Source organism: Mesocricetus auratus, unplaced genomic scaffold (genome assembly GCF_017639785.1).
Source record: "Mesocricetus auratus isolate SY011 unplaced genomic scaffold, BCM_Maur_2.0 Super-Scaffold_100001, whole genome shotgun sequence".
NCBI lineage: Eukaryota > Metazoa > Chordata > Mammalia > Rodentia > Cricetidae > Mesocricetus > Mesocricetus auratus.
Window position 1 is genome coordinate 13,294,140 of NW_024429187.1, and position 19,119 is coordinate 13,313,258.

The 19,119-nt window shown below is 49.5% G+C and overlaps 1 protein-coding gene and 1 long non-coding RNA gene across 6 annotated transcripts in view; one reads left to right on the forward strand and one right to left on the reverse strand.

The window, feature by feature from the left end:
- Positions 1-19,119, reverse strand: part of Bcat1 (branched chain amino acid transaminase 1) — a 74,671-nt gene that overhangs the window by 34,590 nt on the left and 20,962 nt on the right. For 2 of the 4 annotated variants that reach the window (XM_040743589.1, XM_005072930.3), the window contains exons 1-3: positions 14,532-14,753; positions 13,208-13,276; positions 5,953-6,153 (exon numbers count right to left, since the gene is read on the reverse strand). In XM_040743589.1, the coding sequence (XP_040599523.1) occupies positions 5,953-6,153; positions 13,208-13,276; positions 14,532-14,738 (477 nt within the window). In that variant the 5' untranslated portion in view covers positions 14,739-14,753. Of the gene's footprint in view, positions 1-5,952; positions 6,154-13,207; positions 13,277-13,353; positions 13,584-14,531; positions 14,754-19,119 lie in introns of those variants that run through there. The other 2 variants (XM_013115523.3, XM_013115522.3) reach the window with 2 other exon arrangements.
- LOC121139694 lies at positions 825-3,579 on the forward strand. Of its 2 annotated transcripts, none has more exons than XR_005876603.1 (3): positions 825-1,197; positions 1,721-1,940; positions 3,447-3,579. It is a non-coding gene; the product is annotated as an uncharacterized LOC121139694 (long non-coding RNA). The 2 variants fall into 2 exon arrangements; XR_005876604.1 differs by having other exon boundaries at positions 1,721-1,892.

A 19,119-nucleotide genomic window follows, 5' to 3' on the forward strand; every position in this document is an offset into this window, starting at 1 on the left:
GTGTGTGTGAGAGAGAGAGAGAGACAGAGAGACAGAGACAGAGAGAGACAGAGGAGGGAGAGAGAGGGGCAATTGAAGTTCTCCGAAAAGGGACAATTAGACTAAAGATCCCTCAGAATGAAGGGACCAGACCCTCACCCAGCCCCCTGCTTTAGCAGCCATGACAGGCTGCAGAAAAGACCCAGTAAGACAAAGGCCCCTGACTCAGCACAGGTGCTTAGTTTCCAGCCTTCTGGCCTTGCAGGAGCTGCCCTAGGTCAGATACCCATGTGGCAAGGAACCAATCAGAAGTCAGTGGGCGGGCTCTGGACGTACTTTATGGTGTAACAGCGCCATGAAGAGCATAGCAACCGTCCTGGGAGGGCCTATAGGCCATAACAACCAGCTAACCAATCAACACAGGACAGGTCATCCAAGCCCGGAAGTTCACCAATCCTGAGACTGTTGCATACCCTTAGACACTGCCCAAGCTTGCTCCTCCCTACAAATTCCCCACCTCGCACACCCTTGGGGTCCTTCTCACACCAGGTGCCTTGTTAGATAGGATGAAGGGCCCGAGTTAATGCAGTTAGCTCATTAAAAGACTCTTTGCTTTTGCATCAGAATGGTTCTCTTGGTGATTTGGGGGGTTCAGAATTTGCACACAACAAGAACAATTCCATAACTGTGGAGGGTTGGAATGTTGCAGATCTAGAGCCCAAATCATCCTGAGTTATCTTTAATCTTACCCGCCTGTGCTTCTAACTTCACATTCTTCTTACTCTCAAGTAGATCAACAACCAGAAGCTAGAGAACACTGTCAGACAGCAGGACTTACTGCTTGACTTAACCTCTCCCTGATGTCACAATCAGTACACTTCATAAATGCACTGACTAATGTCCCCAGCAGTACAGTCCTTAAGTGTGATTGATGACTTGTTCTGTGACTATAAAAGGTTTATGTGACCACGTGCCCAGGCCATGGCCACTGTTTGACTCAGAATAACCCACCTCTTGCCGCCTTTGGACCACAGCTGGGTTTCATACATCACACACCTACCTCCATGCACAAGAACATTCCCAGGAGAGAAAAGACTCACCAGGAAGCCGGGACAAGGACATATAATGGAAAACCACTGCTTCGGGGACTTGTAAATGAACCCCTGCCACCCTCAGATCCTAGCAGCCACACCCCACAGCTATGGCCTTCCTGGGCAGGTAGGCACAAGCTTCCTTTCTAGATCGAATTCCAAGTATGTGAGTTCCCATCACTCCCTGCCCAAGCGGCCCTGAGCCACTGTCTGCTTCAGTGAGCTCCCCACCTCGAATCCATCAAGGCTGGTCAGGGTCACCTGCACACAGGTCACAGCGTGGGTGTTCACACAAGAGTGGGTGCTCCAACCCGGTCACAGAGTGTGGTGCTCCAACCCAGTCAGAGTGTGGTGCTCCAACCCAGTCCCAGAGTGTGGTGCTCCAACCCAGTCAGAGTGTGGTGCTCCAACCCAGTCAGAGTGTGGTGCTCCAACCCAGTCAGAGTGTGGTGCTCCAACCCAGAGCTCCCCGTGCTGGAGCAACAGCCCACACACTGAGCTGCATCCCCTGCCCAATCTAGCTCTTTTTGTTTTCTCTTATTGAAAACAGATCTTTCTTTTCTCACGTAACATATCCTGATTTAGTTTCTCCTGCTGCTGCTCCCAGTTCTCCCTCACCTCACCTTCCTCTCTGTCTCTCATCGGAAAAGCAGGCTTCCGAGTGACAGCAAACTATAACAAGGTAAGACAGACGACGATGACAGCACACTGGAAACGGACAAAAGCAACGGAAGGAAAAAGCCCCCAAGTGAGGGCGAGAATCAGGCACCGGCTTGCTCGCACACCCCGGAACCATGAAAACACTAAACTGGGAGCCGCAATGTAAGCACAGAGGACCTCACGCAGACCCTGAACACCCGCCCAGTCTCTGTGAGCTCATACAACATTCGCTCACTAAATCGGGATATATTACGTGAGAAAAGAAAGATCTATTTAGTATTTGGTTTTACCCTAAGCCCCTAGGCTATCTAGTCTCAGGTTCTGGGTCACCCAGGCAGTGTTGGGTCCAAGCCAGCGCTTAATGAAGCTGTGTCTGGTAACGTAGCCCAGCTATGAAGCCTCATGAAGGAGATCTGCGCTTTAATTAGGTCATAACAGGGAGAAGGTTGTGGGTTTTACTCTTGGACAGAATAACTGTAATTTGGGGGCTGCTTTTGGGTTTTGCTTATGTTTTTAGGCTAGAGTTAGAACACGGGGCTCTATTCCTCAGGCAGGTGCTTGAACGCTGAGATACATCCCCAGATCTGTTATTTTTAACTGTAATCCCAGCATTTGGGAGGATGAGGCAGGAGGGCAGCTATGCGTTTGAATCCTGCCTACCACCAATAATAATAACATTATGAAAAGGTCAAGCTGGAATTTCAGTTGGTCTACTCCAGAACCAACTCTTTAAATCCCATAACGGCCTTACTTCTTTCTTCGTAATTCACTTCCAGCAGGCCAGCAGTTGCCCAGGCATTTGGGTTACATAGCTTCAAAAACAAATGGAAATCAGAAACCCAGGGGAATTCGGAGTGTTCAGTCTGAGAATCAGGGTCCTAGAGGCCACCATGTTACCAGCAGCCTTCTCTGAAGAGGAATGGTCCCTTCACCCACCATTTGATACAAAGGACTTGGCATAAACAGCATAAGAACTAGGAGTCATCCGGGAAAGAAACTAAGAACCCAAAGCCTGGCGTGGTGGTGTACACCTGTAATCCTAGCACCTGGGACGGGTAGGCACAGTTGAAAGTTCAGGGCCAGCTTCAGCTATACCTTAAGCGGGAAGCCAGCCTAGACTACAGGAGGCCCTATCTTTAGAAAACAAAACCAAAGGTGCTAAGGACTTGTTGTGATCATCTTCTAGAACTGAGGACACCACTGGGTCAGGGATCACGCAGCGTACACGATTGATTGGTAAAGTGCGTGGTGTGCTGTCTGAGCTCACCCTGTAGCTCCCTCTCCAGGCAAGGCTAGCCCCTCCCGCTTCAGACCCAAGTGTGTTTACCCCAAGTGTCCTCCAAACCTGGAGCAGGCCGACGCCCTCGCCCTGCCACAGAGAGAAAAGAAAACAGCAAAGACACTATGTCCTTGTGAAAAGTGAGGCGCTATGTCTGTTTATCCCATGTTTAAAGATGCCTGTGGTAGGAATCTGAAGCCAGAAGTTGGCTCAAGGGCAGACCAGCCTGCTTTCAGCTGGGAACTCTCGCAGATCCCTTTGCTCCCTGGACCGTGTCTCCCATCCAAGCGCTAACCAGCCCCAGCCCCGCTGAGCTCCCCATGACCAGACGAGATCTGGAGCATTCAGGGTGGTCTGACCATAGGCACCCCAGGCCCTTTCGTGGGGTGTTGTGAACACCAGTTTAATGACGTGACTTCTGTTTGTTTTCTCAACAGGGCGAGCCAGGTTGTCTCTCCTGGACTCCTAGACGCTGCGAGCCCCCCAACCTGAAGAGCACGCTCTGCTGTCTGTCTGCTGAGTCTTTGTAGCTGATATTTGCTATTCATTCTTTTTTTTTTTTTTTTTTTGGTTTTTCAAGACAGGGTTTCTCTGTATTGTTTTGGAGGCTGTTCTGGAACTCACTCTGTAGACCAGGCTGGCCTCGAACTCACAGAGATCCGCCTGCCTCTGCCTCCCGAGTGCTGGGATTAAAGGCGTGCGCCACCAACCTTGTGCTTGCTGTACACCTGACTCAATCTAGAGAGAGCGCACAGGCCGCTCTATGGACTGTAGAATAGCTCATCACACGCCGTCTCCCTTGGCATCAGGCACGGATCTACAGCCGTGCTTCTCAACCTGTGGGTGGATGACCCCTCTGGGGGTGAGTGACCTTTCACAGGGGTCACATATCAGATATCCCATGTTGGGCTTAAGAAAGGCTCGGATGCGAGGCCCAGTGTAGGCTCCTGAGCCTGGCTAGAGTTCAGCGACCTGTCTCTAACCTGTAACCTCTGCGTGGAGGTGACTCAGGCAGACCGTTGCAAGGTTGCCCCTTGCCTAGCTACCTGCCTGTTTGGTGGAACACTATTGGCCCTTAAGTCCTCACGTCACCTTACCCTATCCCAAGATTCCCATCCCCTGCCTCAGTCCTATATAAGTCCCTGTGTGTTGGAATAAACCGAGATCCTGCTTCGACTGACTCCCGACTCAGTGTGTATTTTTTCTCCCCATAACTAATGGGGGGAGGATCTGAGTCGTGGACACTCGCTGCCCGCTCAACCCCGGGAAAGAGACTGGCTGGACCGGCCCTTCCCCTGCTCTACCTGTCCTGTCGGGGAGGACCCGACAACCCCATGTATCAGATATTTACATTATGATTAGTTATGGAGTAGCAACAAAATAATCTTGCTTTGTCTTGTTGGGGGGGCATCACCACAACATGAGGAACTGTATTAAAGGGTCACAGCATTAGGAAGGTTGAGGTCGCACAGACGCGCTCTACAGGTAGTCGGGCAGGCTCACCAAGGGAAGGGAGGGCGTTACTGCGGAGCCTGATGGCCTGAGTACAAGCACAGGTGCTCACTTAGAAAAGGACAGCGAGTTGTCCTCTGATATCCACATGTAGACGCGGCACACCCCCCACACACAAAATAACTAAATAATTAAAGGTAATATCAGTATCCATCTTAGACAAAAGGGTTAAATCATAACTGACTGTACCATAAACCTCCAGGAGCACCTGAGATAGAACGCAGCCCCGGCCCTGTCTGCCTCTAGAACCTGAATGTTTTTTTGTTTTAATTGGAAACATTTGCCCTTTTTCTTTAAGATTATTTTATGTGTATGCATGTGTACATGACTGTCCATGTGCGTGTGCTGGCCCAGAGGCATGAAGAGGGTGTGTGACCTCCTTGGAGCTTGAGCTGGGAGCTGCCTGACCTGGGTGCCGAGACCGAAACCAGGTTCTCTCTCTGCGAGAGAAGCCAGGGCTCCTAACCAGGGAGCCGGCTCTCCAGCCCTGAACGCTGGCATACACGCTTCTCGCTTCAGATCATTAAGTGAGTGGATTCCAAGTTAAGGTGGGGATTCTGAACTCTAAACACAAACAATAAAAAAAAAGTACAAGATCTCTAAACAGCAAAGCACTAGAGTTCAATATTCAGAAATCGTTATTTTATCATCGCTATTGATATTTTTTCCTAGGGTTATTTTTCAAGCCCTGGGTAGATCAGTGTTTATCTCTAGTACCTTCAATATTCTGAAATGAAATGTAGGACCAAGGGGATGGGGCAATGTTCTGCAGACCTGGTTAACTACGTATCTGCACAGGACCAGGAAAGGGATTTGCTAAACACTCAAGCCATGAAGGAACTCATCCAATTCCATCCCTTAATGGGCAAACCTGCAGGCAGGTTATAACACAGCAGTTAGCATGGGCATCTCATCCTAAAACCTTTCTCAGTTACTCAGAGATCTGAGAAAAAGAGGGAATTTAAGAAAACAGCAATACTCATGGCTTTGAGGCTCTCCGAGGGGTCATTGTATGACCTGCCTGGGCTGGTCTGGAGTGATGTGCAAAGTCTAGGCTGGCCTTGAACCTTCTGTCCACCACCCGGCTTAGCTCATCGAGTGCTAACAGTCATGGCCACCACACCTGGCTTAGTGTAGGCTCTTGGGCTTCTAATTTTCCTAACTATCCTTTCTATATATCGTTGTAAGTTTATATATGTGTGTGTGTGTGTATACAGATACTTTTTTTAAAACTTGCATCACAGACAAACCAAAACAACTTGCAAAGCTAGTTCTTAGACTTATCCTCGACCCGTTTGGTGCAGAAGAAATTTGAAGACATTTATGGCAGCCTTCAGTAAAGACAGCAGAGCCTCTCCTTGCCGGGAGAAGTTGGTAAGAAGGAGAATCACAGCCTCTCCCCCTCCCTCCCGGCAGCTCCCAAACGCTTACTTCCACGGCATAGTGCAAAACTGAGGCTGCGGGATGTATAGACAAGTTCTCAAAGGGCTTGATGTGAGGTTTCTCCCATCCGGATGCGGAGGACCACTCCACAGTCAGCATGTGATCAGTGAAGGATGCTCCAAACACCAGGGTGTCGGGGTCTGGCTTTTCCTTTAAGACAGTGGCTGGTGTGATGATGAGGTCTTTGGCCTGTAGAGAAAAAAAAATGAACACCGTGAAGGAAAGGAACCAGAACCACACCATACGGGCCAGATGGTCCAAAGGTCCAAAGGTGAATGGCATCCCTTGATGTTTGCGGCTAGCACAGAATTCAACTGGGGCCTGAGGGCCTACTTTACTTGGCGGGATGCTCGCTGAGCACGCGTAAAGTCCTGGGTTTAACGACTGACCTGCACACTGAAAGAGGTGGAGACAGGAGATTCTGAAGCTCATCAACCTTGTCTAAAAAAGACAGAACAACAAGTCTCAACAACCCAAGCATAACACAGAAACACTGTGAGAACCAAGCAGATGAAACCTGTCAGTCACTTCTTTATAATAGCTACTATCTGCATCAGGGCTGGCAAGATGGCTCGGAGAGTAAAGGGGCTTTCGGACAAGCCTGATAACCTGAGCTTGATCCCTGGGACCCACATGCTAAGAGAGAACCAACTCCCACACGTTGTCCTCGGACCCACACACAAGCACCATGGCACACACATCACACCCCCCACACAACACAATACAATAAATTACTGCAATAAAAAACATTTTTAAAAAACTTGCCGGGCATTGGTGGCGCGCACCTTTAATCCCAGCACTCAGGAGGCAGAGGCAGGAAGATCTCTGTGAGTTCGAGGCCAGCCTGGTCTACAGAGCGAGTTCCAGGACAGGCTCCAAAACAATGCAGAGAAATCCTGCCTCGAAAAAGAAAAAATAAATAAATAAATAAAACAATAATCTTAGAGCTGCAAAGATGGCTCTGTGAGAAAGAGCTCTTGTTGCTCTTGCAGATTATCCAAGTTCAATTCCCAGCACCCACATGGTGGTTCACAACCATTCATAAAACCAAAATTGCTGGACATCAGATGCTGCTGCCTTCTGACCTCTGTATGTACCAAGCATATATGCGGTACATACATACATACACCATATACACACACACACACATACACACACATACACACACACACACAGCCCACCCGTGAAGGAAAAACGCACATAAAACAAAATGAATAAATCTAAAACTGTATTTTTCATAAAAATCAATAATCCCTGCAGTAGTGTGGTGGTGTGCACCTGTTATCCCAGCAATCAGAAGGCCGGAGGAGGAGGAGAGCCACAAACCAGAAGCCAGCATCAGCTACATAGCGAGTACCAGGCCACCGGAGGTTACATAGCAAGGCTAACTCACAACCAAATCTCTGCAGTGACTTTGACTTTCAAAGTCAGGAGAAGCAGACCTCGGAGATGTGCCAGCATGGTGGGTGTGGGGGAAAGATGCCGAAGGGGAGGGTCTGCTCCCCACTCCCACCAGACTCAAGCGGAACATCCCAGAAAGGAGGGGCATCCTCCAGGAAACACACAGTGGCAACGGCAACCCTTAAGATGCAAGCCACCGCTCCCCAGAGCACCCCAGGCACTAGCCTCCAACTCCGCCAGATGCACAGGGCAGAGAAGATCGCAGCAAAGAAGCCCTCTCCTCTTTGAAGATGGGCCTGCAAAGAATGGAGCCTCAGATACAAGCCCTCTGTTCTGGGAGGACGAGACGGTGAACAAAAGTCCTCCTATGCCGGGACACAGAGACAAGAGAGACAGGAAACAACCGCACACAGCCACTCTCCACAAAGCCAGTCTGACCATCACAAGTGGCCAAAGTCGTCACAGTTCTGATCCTCAACTTGGGAACATCTACAGAACAGTAAAAGACAAACAAACAAAAACAAAAACAAACAAAAAACAAACAAACAAAAATCCCAGGGAGGAGAGAGCTTGGAGGTGGGGTCCCATCAGACTCTCCTGTCACTCAGGCTGACTTTGAAACTCTGCTTAGCTGAGGACCGTCCTGCCTCTATCTCCTGAGAGTTAGAGGTGTGCGCCATCACCCCAGGCCTAACAGGTGCACCCTAGGCCTGAACTCTACCAAACCAGGCTACACACCCAGCCCCACCGGGCTCCAAAATGAGAGCATCGGTAGCCAGTGCTTCTCACAGGGAGACAGAACAGCACAGGATGAAGATGGCCAGTGAGAGCTAAAAAGGGGTGGGGGGGACTGAACTCCAGACACACCTTAAACACTGCACAGCCAATGGGCACTGGCAGTTTAAAGTTTTATTATGCACGTGATATGCATGAGTGTTGACAGTGTCTGTGTGGAGCTCAGAGGAAACTTCCGGGAGCTGGTTCTCTCCTCCCACCGTGGGTTCCAGGGATCAAATACAGTGTCAGGTTTACACAGCATCCTTCCCCCCCACCCACCCACTGAGCCATCCATGGCCGTGACTTTCTTTTTAAATGACAACCAAGAATGGTTCGAACTAGCTCTTGTAGACCAGGCTGGCCTTGAACTCACAGAGATCCTCCTGCCTCTGCCTCCTGAGTGCTGGGATTAAAGGCATGCACCACCAACGCCCGGCATCCAAGAATGGTTCTTTTCTTTTTTTTGTTTTTTGTTTTTGGAGACAGGGTTTCTCCGTGGCTTTGGAGGCTGTCCTGGAACTAGCTCTTGTAGACCAGGCTGGCCTCGAACTCACAGAGATCCGTCTGCCTCTGCCTGAGTGCTGGGATTAAAGGCGTGCACCACCAATGCCCGGCATCCAAGACTGGTTCTTGAGCAAGGCTTTCTCTCCTCCCCTTATCCACCCACCTCCTCCAGGCAGCTACCAAGATTTACAGCTTGCCCACCCTGCTATTTTTATATTGAAGTTTAATAAAATTGTCCTCAAGCATTAAAAAAAAGAAAAAACTTTCACTTTTCAATGAGCATCTGAACTAGGATAATTTAAAAATTCTGTCTTTGCCTCATCAAAATTGTAGGTACCCATTTTTCCTTGTCCCTCTAGCTTTGTTCCTCGCTATCTTTTCTCTTAGTACTTTGAATTTTATTTATAAGCATTAACTGCAGAGGAATCGTGGCTCAGGGAGTGCACAGGATGTGTGGAAACTGTCTGAGGTCCAGCCCTTACTTCCTGGACAGTGTCGCCATCAGCCAGCCACAGACACACAGGTTAGCACAGGATTACCCCACCCATCCAACCTAGTACTTTTGAGCTACTCTACCCATAATGCCATGGGTCATTAGAAACATCAAGTCCTTGTTCTTCGAGCAAAGGGAAGATAAATAACCCAGGAAACTAGATCAAGAGGTGACTAATGCTATGAGGAATTAACAGTAACTCAGGAGAACAGGCAGGGAAGGGAACGTCGGTCTTGGCTTTACAGAGGCCAGGCAGGATGTCTATAGTCCTAGGATTAGTGTTTCAGGCAGATGGCCCAAGAAGGACAGAGCAAAGACCCTGCAGCAGGGAGGGACACAGGGAGGAATGAGGAATGAGAGAAGGAAATGGGGAGAGGTCCTACAGCTGTCGCAGTTGGGAAAACCAGGCAAGGGATGGACCAGGATAGCAGGCTCTGCCCCTATGTGCCAATCACAGCTCAGCTCTCAGAGACCCTGACTCCATTTTGCTGAGACTGTAGCCTTTTCTGTCTCCTTCCCAAGAATGCAGTTTGCTCAGTAGGCACAGGAAACCTCACTCCAAGGCACCAGCCTGTGGGAGGGGCCATCACCCGGGGATGCCTGCAGAGCAAGACTGTCTTCTATTTCCCGGTGGCTAATCAGCTGAACAAGCCGGGCTGGAGAAGCCCATATGAAGACTTAGGTAAAACAATCTGAGGAATGCTGAGTTTTGTCCTGCTGCTCTTCCCTAGGCTTCCTCACCTCCATTCCAGTGATTTTCCAGACCTAAGCCCTCAAGCCTGGGAGATCAGTGAGAGATAGTCTGCGGTTCACACTTTGTCTGCCCAGCTAAAACTCACGTTGGAAACTCTGAACAAAATAAGTCTGAGTGCCCCGGGGCCCCTTGGAGGTTCTAGGTCCATTCTGAAATGTGACCTGGCTTTTACATTTTTCCCCAGTTGGACAAGGGAGATAGCTCAGTGGGGGGGGGGAGGAGAACACTTGCTGTGAAAGGAAGAAGACCCGAGTTCAAATTCCCAGGTGAAGATGATCACGGTCCAGTTTATATAGTTGTATATACTGAGCCCTTTGCCTAAAATGCTTCCAGAGTCGGGCCCGTGGCTTGGAGCAGAGAACTCTGTGTCGACTGTGTAAAGTCCCGGGCTCAACACTCAGCATAGCAAAAAGTAGAAAAACAGAGGGAGGGGCCACCCAGTCACCCCAGGCTAGACCAAAGCACTAGAGCTGCTTAATGGCCAGGTGAAACACAGAGTGCATTTACGCCCAAGCCGGTGTTTCTTCTGGGCTCAGCAGGTAAGAGAGCTTGCAGTTGTTCAGTTCCTAGCATGGTCAGGCAGCTCAAAGACAAGTATAAATAACTTCATCCAGCTCCAAGCCCTTCTGCCACCTTCTCCCGGCCTCTGAAGACACTACACACACAGCCACATCCATACAAGCACATAAGTAAGTCAAAAGGAAATTAAAACCGGCGTTCCAACTCCAACTTTCAAATGCTGGTTGAGATTCCGAATGATAAAATGTCCAGACATTCCTTCTATTTGTGTGAACCACACTGTCTTCCAGCCCCCCCCCCCCGCCCCTCTCATCCAGATTAGAGCAAAAAAGAATGTGCTGGGTCCCGGTCTTTCTAAGTAACTCAAAATCCCGTGGCCTTAATAATTTCACCAAGGCCTCAAAATTCCTTTATTTGAGAAAATTTCCACAATTCTGGAAATCAAGGCTTTTTTTGAGACAGGGTCTCCCCTAGATAGCCCTCGCTGGCCTTGAGCTCAGAAATGTACCAGCCTCTATCTCCTGAGTGCTGGGGTTAAAGGCAAAGACTGGGGGACACAGGCAGGTAGGGCTGGAGTCTGAAGACGTGGCTCAGCAGTTGAGACCACAGCTGCTCTTTCAGAGGGCCTGGTTCAAGTCCAGCACCCACGTGACAGCTTACATGATCTGTTCAGGCCGGTCCAAAAGATCCGACATCCTAGTCAGGTCTATGTGAATACCAGACATGCCTTGATACACGTTCACAGACAGGGAAGCGCTCATACACACAAAGTAAAAATAAACCTTAAAAAAAAATATGTCAGAGCCAGGCAGTGGCGGCACATGCCATTAATCCCAGCACTGGAGACATGAAGCTCTCTCTGCATGCATTCCTGCAGCTCTCTCCTCCATTGAGAAAGAATGCCTGATCCGCTCAGGGCTTTTTATGGACCCTCTCTGAGAATCTGAGGTGATCTGAAGAAGAAACGCTACAGCTTTGGGGCCAATCAGAGGAAACTGTAGGAAGCTGAGAGCTAATCTCTTTTGAGAGGACCCTGGTGTAAGACTCGGAGGTAATAAAAAATACAGCTCCTTAAAAGGATGAGCTAAGGGAGCTTGGAGGTTGGCTCACTGGCTAGGATGCAGGCTGCTCCTCCAGGACTCAGGTTAGATTCCCATCAACCACGTCAAGTGGCTCACAGCCATCTGTTACTGCAGCTAGCTCCAGTGGATGAAATGCATCTGGTCACTCACATAGATGTACACAAACTTATTTTAGATACAAAAAAGATGGCTGCTTTCTGAACCCAGCTAGAAAACATCACCCTCACTTTAACCAAACCCCATCAGTGGGGAAGGGACAGTAATAAGAACGGGGCCTAGGAGAGACCTGGGAGGCAGAGGGGACAGACAGAAAACTCAGAAGCAAAGATCCAGGCTAAGGGTATGAGTCAGTAAGGCGGAGACTCTCGGCTTAGTGTATGCAAGGGTCTTGGTTCAACAGCCAGCCCTGGGCTTTCAATAAAACCCATCGTTTTTATTCCCCAGATTACCAATACTGTCTCAAGCCATGCCAAGAACACAAGCAGAACAGGTGGGCATCCACACATACAACCAAGCTACACACAAATTTCAGTCAACAAACACATTGCTTTCCCTGTGACCTTACCTTGCACTGGATACTTTGTATAAAAGTATTAAGTCCTTTCCGTTGAAAAACATAATAATTTCTTTTCAAAATTGACTTACTAACCTTTACAAGACATAGATTCAGTAAGTTTGCAGGGAGTTCCAGGACAGCTAGGGGATACCAAGCTTTTCATGTAGTATAGCCGAGTCCTGGGGGTGCTGGGGGTGGAATTCCAGGCAGGCCTTTCTGCAAGAACTGAGCCCCACCTCCAACGACTACAGAGGGACTTCTTGGAAGCTATCAAGCTGCCTATACGGATTAGCAGTTAAGCCTATTGCTTAGGGCTATGGGGGGGGGGGGAGTTACTTTTTAGTACACCAGAAATCACACAGACAAAACCCATAGCAGCTCACGGTAGCATGTTTTTACTCTATTTTGGTTTAAAACAAAATGGTTGTGAGTAGAAGGCTTAAGATCTTGAACTCGGCTTCCCCTTCTGTCTCCAGCACGGTCCCTCCTCACTGAGCACTCCCTGTGGTTCAAAACTGATGAGTCAAAGTTTCAGCCCCTGTCTGAGCTCTGCCAGGATGTGAGGTCACAGGGACACTCTGTACTATGGATGACAATCGGCCTCGGGTATCAGAGCCAACAAAGTGGCAGAGCCAAGCACCCATGAAGATCTACAAACCCCTCCAGGCTCCAGGCTGGTGGATACAGATGAAGGACTGTCAAGTCCTGAGGAGATCTGTATCTTTGTCCCTTCAGTAACTCCCCAGCGAGCATGAGACCATGTCATACAAAAACCACACAAGCTAGATGGAAATGAAATACAACACTGAACTGTAAGAGTCTTCTATGGTTTTTAAGGACAGAAGACACAGTGCCTTTTTCTTGGACAAGCAGAGTGAAGGGTTAAGCTGACACAATTAACAACAACAGCAAAACCCCTCAGGTTCCTATTCATCAATTGACTCTCTTCCAAAAAAACGCATGATTAATAAAATAAAACAAGCAGCTTACTGCTAGGTAAATTTTGTTCTGGTGACAGTCTCAAATGACTTTTTTCATCCCCGACTATAATTTAAATTTCAAGAAATATGTATAAACTTATGCAAGTTAAAATACCCCACCCCCAATCTCAACCTGAAATCCATTACCCCCAATTGAACCTCCTGCAGATGGCTTACCCTAAAAGTCTCAGCCACTTCTGATCCTCTGTCTCCAGCACAGGGCGCTGAGCATCCATTACTGCAATCCTAGAAAATAAAAATAATTAAACCTCCATTAAGCAAAGTCAGGAGGGTCATCGCGGAAACCTCATCAAGGGACTTACCATCACAGGAGACAGAAAAGCCAAGCCTGAACCGTCCAACACCCCGGGTCAGCTCCAGCCAGATTGATGCCCCAGCCTCCCCAACTGTCTCCAGGCCTGATTTATCTTCTAGAAGCTTAGGGAGGGGCTCCTTAAATTCCTGGTTAACCCAGGTGCCAGGGTTCACCCGCAATGAACAAGAAAGCAATTGTCTCCCGAATGTCCGAGTGAGTTGCCTAGAAGGAGGGTTTAAGCCATTTATAGGTTGGGGGGGGGGAGTCTCCGGAGCGCGCTCAGCCTCGTGGTCTTGTCAATCACAGGCGCACAATAGGCAGGCTGCCTGAAGTGGGAGGGGGCACGGACTGGCTGGAACCATTTTCTCCACCCGCAGGGTCCCTGGTACTTCGGTGCGGCCAAAACCTCACGCTTGAAGAACAAAACCTCTTGATACCGGTGGCAATTACATAAATAAGATTCCGTAGTTCCGAATTAACTAGGGAAAGGGACAGGGATGCAAAAAGAGCTGGACGCTAATTTGCTAAGTAACTGGGAAGGAGGCAATGGGAAGGAGGGAAGGAACGGGTCCAAGCTTGCAGAGGCTGAGGTGGGATATTTTGGGGTAGAGAAGTTTCCCTCAGTCTCCACTTTTCCAGGGCGTGACACCCGCACCCCTGGTGACATCCCCTCTATCCTGGTGGTGCCCAAGTCTCTGTAGCGACCATCGAGTTCTCCGCGTCCCTGATAGCGACCCCAACATCCCAGACGACGACTCCTGTGTCCCCAGTGAAAAACCTTGAGTTTCCCCAAGTCCCATTGGCTTTCCCAGTGGCGACCCCTGAATCCCCACAGTGACTTCTCAGTCCTCAGTAATGTCCTCAGTAGAGACCCCCAGGATGACCCCAGAATTCTCTGCAAACACTAGCCAGCTCTTGAGTCCCCTGTGGCGACCCGCAAGCACCCATGAATCATCTCCACCCCCCGAGTCTCCTCGTGGCAACCCCCGCCGCGACCCTGAGCCTCCCAGTCCCTGCATCCTCTCCTCCGTGGCGACCCCCGAGCCTCCCGTGGCATCCCCTTGTGACCCGTGACGCCCTACGGTGATCCCCAAGAACTTCGTGGCGCCCTCCCGCTGTGATCCCCAGTGAGTACCCCGCGGGACGCTGGTCTTGGCGCCCCCTCGCCCTTGGCTGTGCGGGTACCTGGCGGGCCAGGGTTGCAGTTGCCCGGGGCAAGCAGGCCATGACGAAGCTGTGCGCGCGTGGGAATGCGTGGCGCGGCGGCGACACGTGGCGCACGGCGAATCCCGCGAGCCCGGGACTGCTGTTCCGCGTGACCCGCACTGGAGGTCGGAATGGAGAGGCACCGGCGAGCACCCGACACAGGGAGGAGCGCAGACGCTGCAGCATCTCCGTGTCGTGGGTGCGTGAAGTCACGCGGGGCTGAGCACGCGTATCGAGGACCCAGGAGCACCCGGGTTTTACTCAAGAACTCTGCAGACCCGGGACACCTCTGCGACACATTTGCATCACAATGGCTTTCTCTGGGACTCCCGAGGGGGAAAAGGAGCCGGGTTTGCATTTGGGGACCGGCATTTGTGCCCCTGCTTTGGCCTGACACCGACTAACCGCAGAACATGAATCTGGTTTTCCTGGGCTCTGCTGGCAGCCTCGGAAGCAATCTCCATGAGGTTTATCTTGTTCAGGTCAAACAGTGTCCCCTGCTAGCTGCTAGCGTGGTGGCTGTCGCTTCTGACTGCTGCCAGTTCGGAACCAACCGGAGCTACAGCGAGACCCTGTCACCGAGACAGACCAAAGCTAGGGGCTGGAATGATGGCTGGGGTTAAGAGTTTGATTCCTAACACCCATGTCCACCACCACCCTCGGCTCTAGGGATCCCATACCTCTGGCCTCTTGAGTGCCAGAACACATTAATTAAAAATGCCCAAGCCTACTGCTTTGGCATTTTTCTGACAGTGGGCTTCAATAGCAACGTTAGAAAGAGGAGCTACAGAGGTTTAGAAGTTTTAGAGGTTTAGGTTTAGTAAAGAAACAGGGAGAGTAGGACAGCTTTAGTCCACTCGCTCCAGCGCCAAGTTGGAAACCGTGGCTGTTCCAACAGCCCAAAGAATTTCCCTTACATGTATTTTCCTTAACTTTTTTTTTTTAAATATTGAGGCATATTTGTTCATCGTTACTAAGGTACACTACAGTCCCAGGGATTCTTGGTCAGTGTCAGCCTGAAGGCAGTGAGTCCTCGTTCCAACATTTAAAGTGGGCACTGGGTTGACCTGGCCGACCTTGAAATGGGAAGCTGGCCTTGCATTGTGGGAAGAAGGCAGTTAAAATCCACCTGGTTTCAAAATTGTGCTATTAAGTAGCTGGACAGAGAGCAGCAGTCTTGGAAGCCATAGAGTGTGGATCCCTAACCCCCTGGTCGGCTTTGAACCCCACCTGCTGTTTCCCAAGTAAAACTAGAAAGGAAGCTTCACAGCTGCCCTTATTGAAGATTTGAAATTCTGTACTCAAAGGCAGAGGCATCGGAACTCTGTGGAGGTCTTTCAAAGGAGAACTACTTCCTCCTGGTCAACAAAAGAAGGGAATCTAAATTCAACCTTCAGCCAGAGAGGAGAAGGAAATTCTGATCTGCCCTAAAGATTAGAACGTTAAATACTACTGCCTCCTCCCTAAAGACTTCACTATTGGGCCTGTCAGTCACCTGACCAGGATATGACTGGGGGGATTCTTCAAAAAGCTCAAAGTTGGTTTACCTCAAGACCCAGCTCAAGTGCTCTTGGGCACATACCCAAAGGCCCGAAATGTTACTGCTTATCCACGTTCATGGCCGCTCTATTCATTATTGCCAGGAATTGGAAACAGCCTAGATGTCCATCAAGTAACTGATGAGTGGATAATAAAACGTGGAATGTTTACACAAAGAAAACTATGTAACCGTCAAGGAAAATGAGATGTGCAGCAATCTTCTTGAGGTAACCTAGACCCCGAGCAACAGATACGGAATGTTTTATATGTGGATGCCAGCTTTTAAGCTTTAAATACTTGTTTCAGTGAATAATCGCAGAGGATGGGTAGCTTGTAAAGGGTCTTCCAGGGCAGAAGAAACAAAGTGTGTGGTTTTGTAAAGAGACAGAGGGCAAACTGAAATAAGATTGAACAGGGGCAGGATGGGGAGAAGAGGAAAGGAGTGGCCGTGGGGAGGGGTCATTGAAAAGCCGCACGGAAACCTACGGCTACAGAAGCTTCCTGAAACTAATACGAGTATCAGGAGAAATTAAAGGGAATCACCAGACAATGGGGGAGACAATGCCCAGCTAGACATCTTCTGCCACCAAGTAAAACCTCCAGCGCCAGGAATAGGTTCTATCTTGTTGAGTTTTTTTGGGCAAAGAGACCCCATGGATTCCCAGACATCACATGCTACTGCAAAGGCTATTGGTTTCTCTCCATAACCCGATGGTAGGGGTCATCTTGCTGAAGACACAGCTTACTTATTTCCCCAAACAAGGCGAAATCGAGCCAGGGTATCCAGCTGCCGCTTCGTCCCTACAGATGAGCATGCATGGTGCTGGAAGGTTCGACGTGCTACCAGAGGAGAAAGGTGAAACTCCCGGCAATGGGCCTGTGCCTACAACAGCAACCTGACTGGAAGACAGACTGGAGCAGCCGCGGCACAGATGTCGTTGTTGGATCCAAAGTGGAGCCCCCAAACGGCAGTGCTGGTGAGAGCATCCCAAGGAGAATAGCTCTGACTCGACCAAATAAGCGAAAGGATTGTTTGGGGGTAAAAAGAACTCGGAGGGGTTGTGTTTACCAAGAAAGCCACTATATTTCCCTAACCTATCCTCTGGCAAGGGCATCTAGTTCCTGCTGAATAAACTCACACTAATTCCCAGACTCTTCCGGCCCACACCTCTCCCTCCCTGTCTCTGTACATCTGACAAGGCTTTTCCTGCTCTGTCCACACACTGCCCTCCTGCCCAGACAGCCCAACGGTTTGATTCCTCAGATAAACTTACCTTTCCACGGCCCCTCCTTTTTTATTATTATTATTAGACTTGAAGGCCCACTGTATGAGATGGAACCCATGCATAACACTACTTAAGCAGCCCAAAACCGGAGACTCTAAGTAGGTCATGGTCCTAGAGGAAAATTGACTACTGTTATTCTGCTAAAGGACCACAGCAACACAGTGACTCCTAATGACATATCGCCACGCCCATAGAGCAGGGCGTCGGTCCACCCTCATCAGAGAATTAGCAGAGACTCACAACTGGACGGTGTGCACGGTCATTTTGTCAAGCCCCTCCCCTTAAGGCTCTGTGCAGAGGAGGGGGTGGAAAGACTTAGGAGGCAGAGGCAGAGGTGGTGGTGACTCACAGAAAACCAGGCCAGCCAGAGAAAGCAGGGCTGGTGCACACGTCAACTCACAGAGACCGTGACAGCATTCATAAAACCTGCGCAGGTTCAAACCAGACAAATCCCAGGCACTGAGACAGGGAGAGGGGCACAAAGACCCACCCCAAGCAAGAAACTGTGCAGCTAATACGTGCGGGAGAGGGACCTCTGTTAGCGCCAGTGGAGTGAGCGTTCATGGTACCTCAACCACACTCCAGGGCAGGTCCCCTGACCAGGCAGGCGTAGTGGGTCAACATTAGACGGACTCTATGTTTTTATTTTGTTATTTTTTTTAGTTTGTTCTGATTTTCCCTTTGTTTTTCCTGTTTTGGTTTGGTTTGGTTTTATGAGTGGTTTTTTTTTCTTGCTGTTTTGTTTTTGGAGAGAAAGAATACGAAGTTGGTTGGGTAAGGAGTTGGGAAGGATCTGGGAAGAGTTGGGAGAGGAGAAAGAATATGAACAGGATATGCTCTTTAAAGTATTCAATAAAATTAATAAAAATAACAAATATATATAAATAAGATAAAATAAAACAGAGTTCAAGGAGACCACCACCACTCATCACTCTCTACCTCCTGGAGTGGGAGCAATGTGCCCAGCTGCTCAGGCTTTTGCTGCCAAGACTTCCCCACCAGGATCGGCTGTGACCTCCAGCTCTGAGTTTCTCCAGTCCCCTAAAGTTACTTTCCAAAATACTACTAATAAGTTCTGAGAAGGTATGTGTGTCCGTGCATGTGAGTGCTGGGATCCTTGGAGGCCAGAATTGGACATCAGATCTCCTGAAGCTAGAGTTACAGGCAACTATAAACTACCCAACACGGGTGACGGGAACCAAACTCAGGTCCTTTGTAAGAGGGGGACACGCTCTTAGTCGCTCACTGAACTCTCCAGCACCCGTAAGCCTTTGTCGGGGCATTTTGTCATAGCTACAGGACACCCATGGCTGCCCTCACGTGGACTGCCCAAAGGCTGACCTCACAGAGCAGTGTTGGCAGAGACTGAGAATGTTGGGTGGAGGAAAAGAAAATGCTTTTTGTTTTTGCTTTGTTTTTATATAGGGTGTCAAACCTTGGGCATGTCACATGCTAACCTGTCTGTCCAGCACACAGATGGAGGAATGTCCACCAAGGAACACTAAGTGCTAAGCTACCCATAATTCAAACAGGAACTGGGACTTCTGGTACACAATTGCACAATGGGGTGGCTGTTGGTAACATCATGCGCCACACAGCTCAGAAGCCCAGAAGAAAGGGTCCTGACCATCTCCACGGCGAGCAGCAGATGCTTGAAGAATGAATTCAGCCTCATGTGAATTATCACGCAATGCATTGTGGGTGGAAACCTCACCTGGAACCCCATTAACACGTGCACCTTG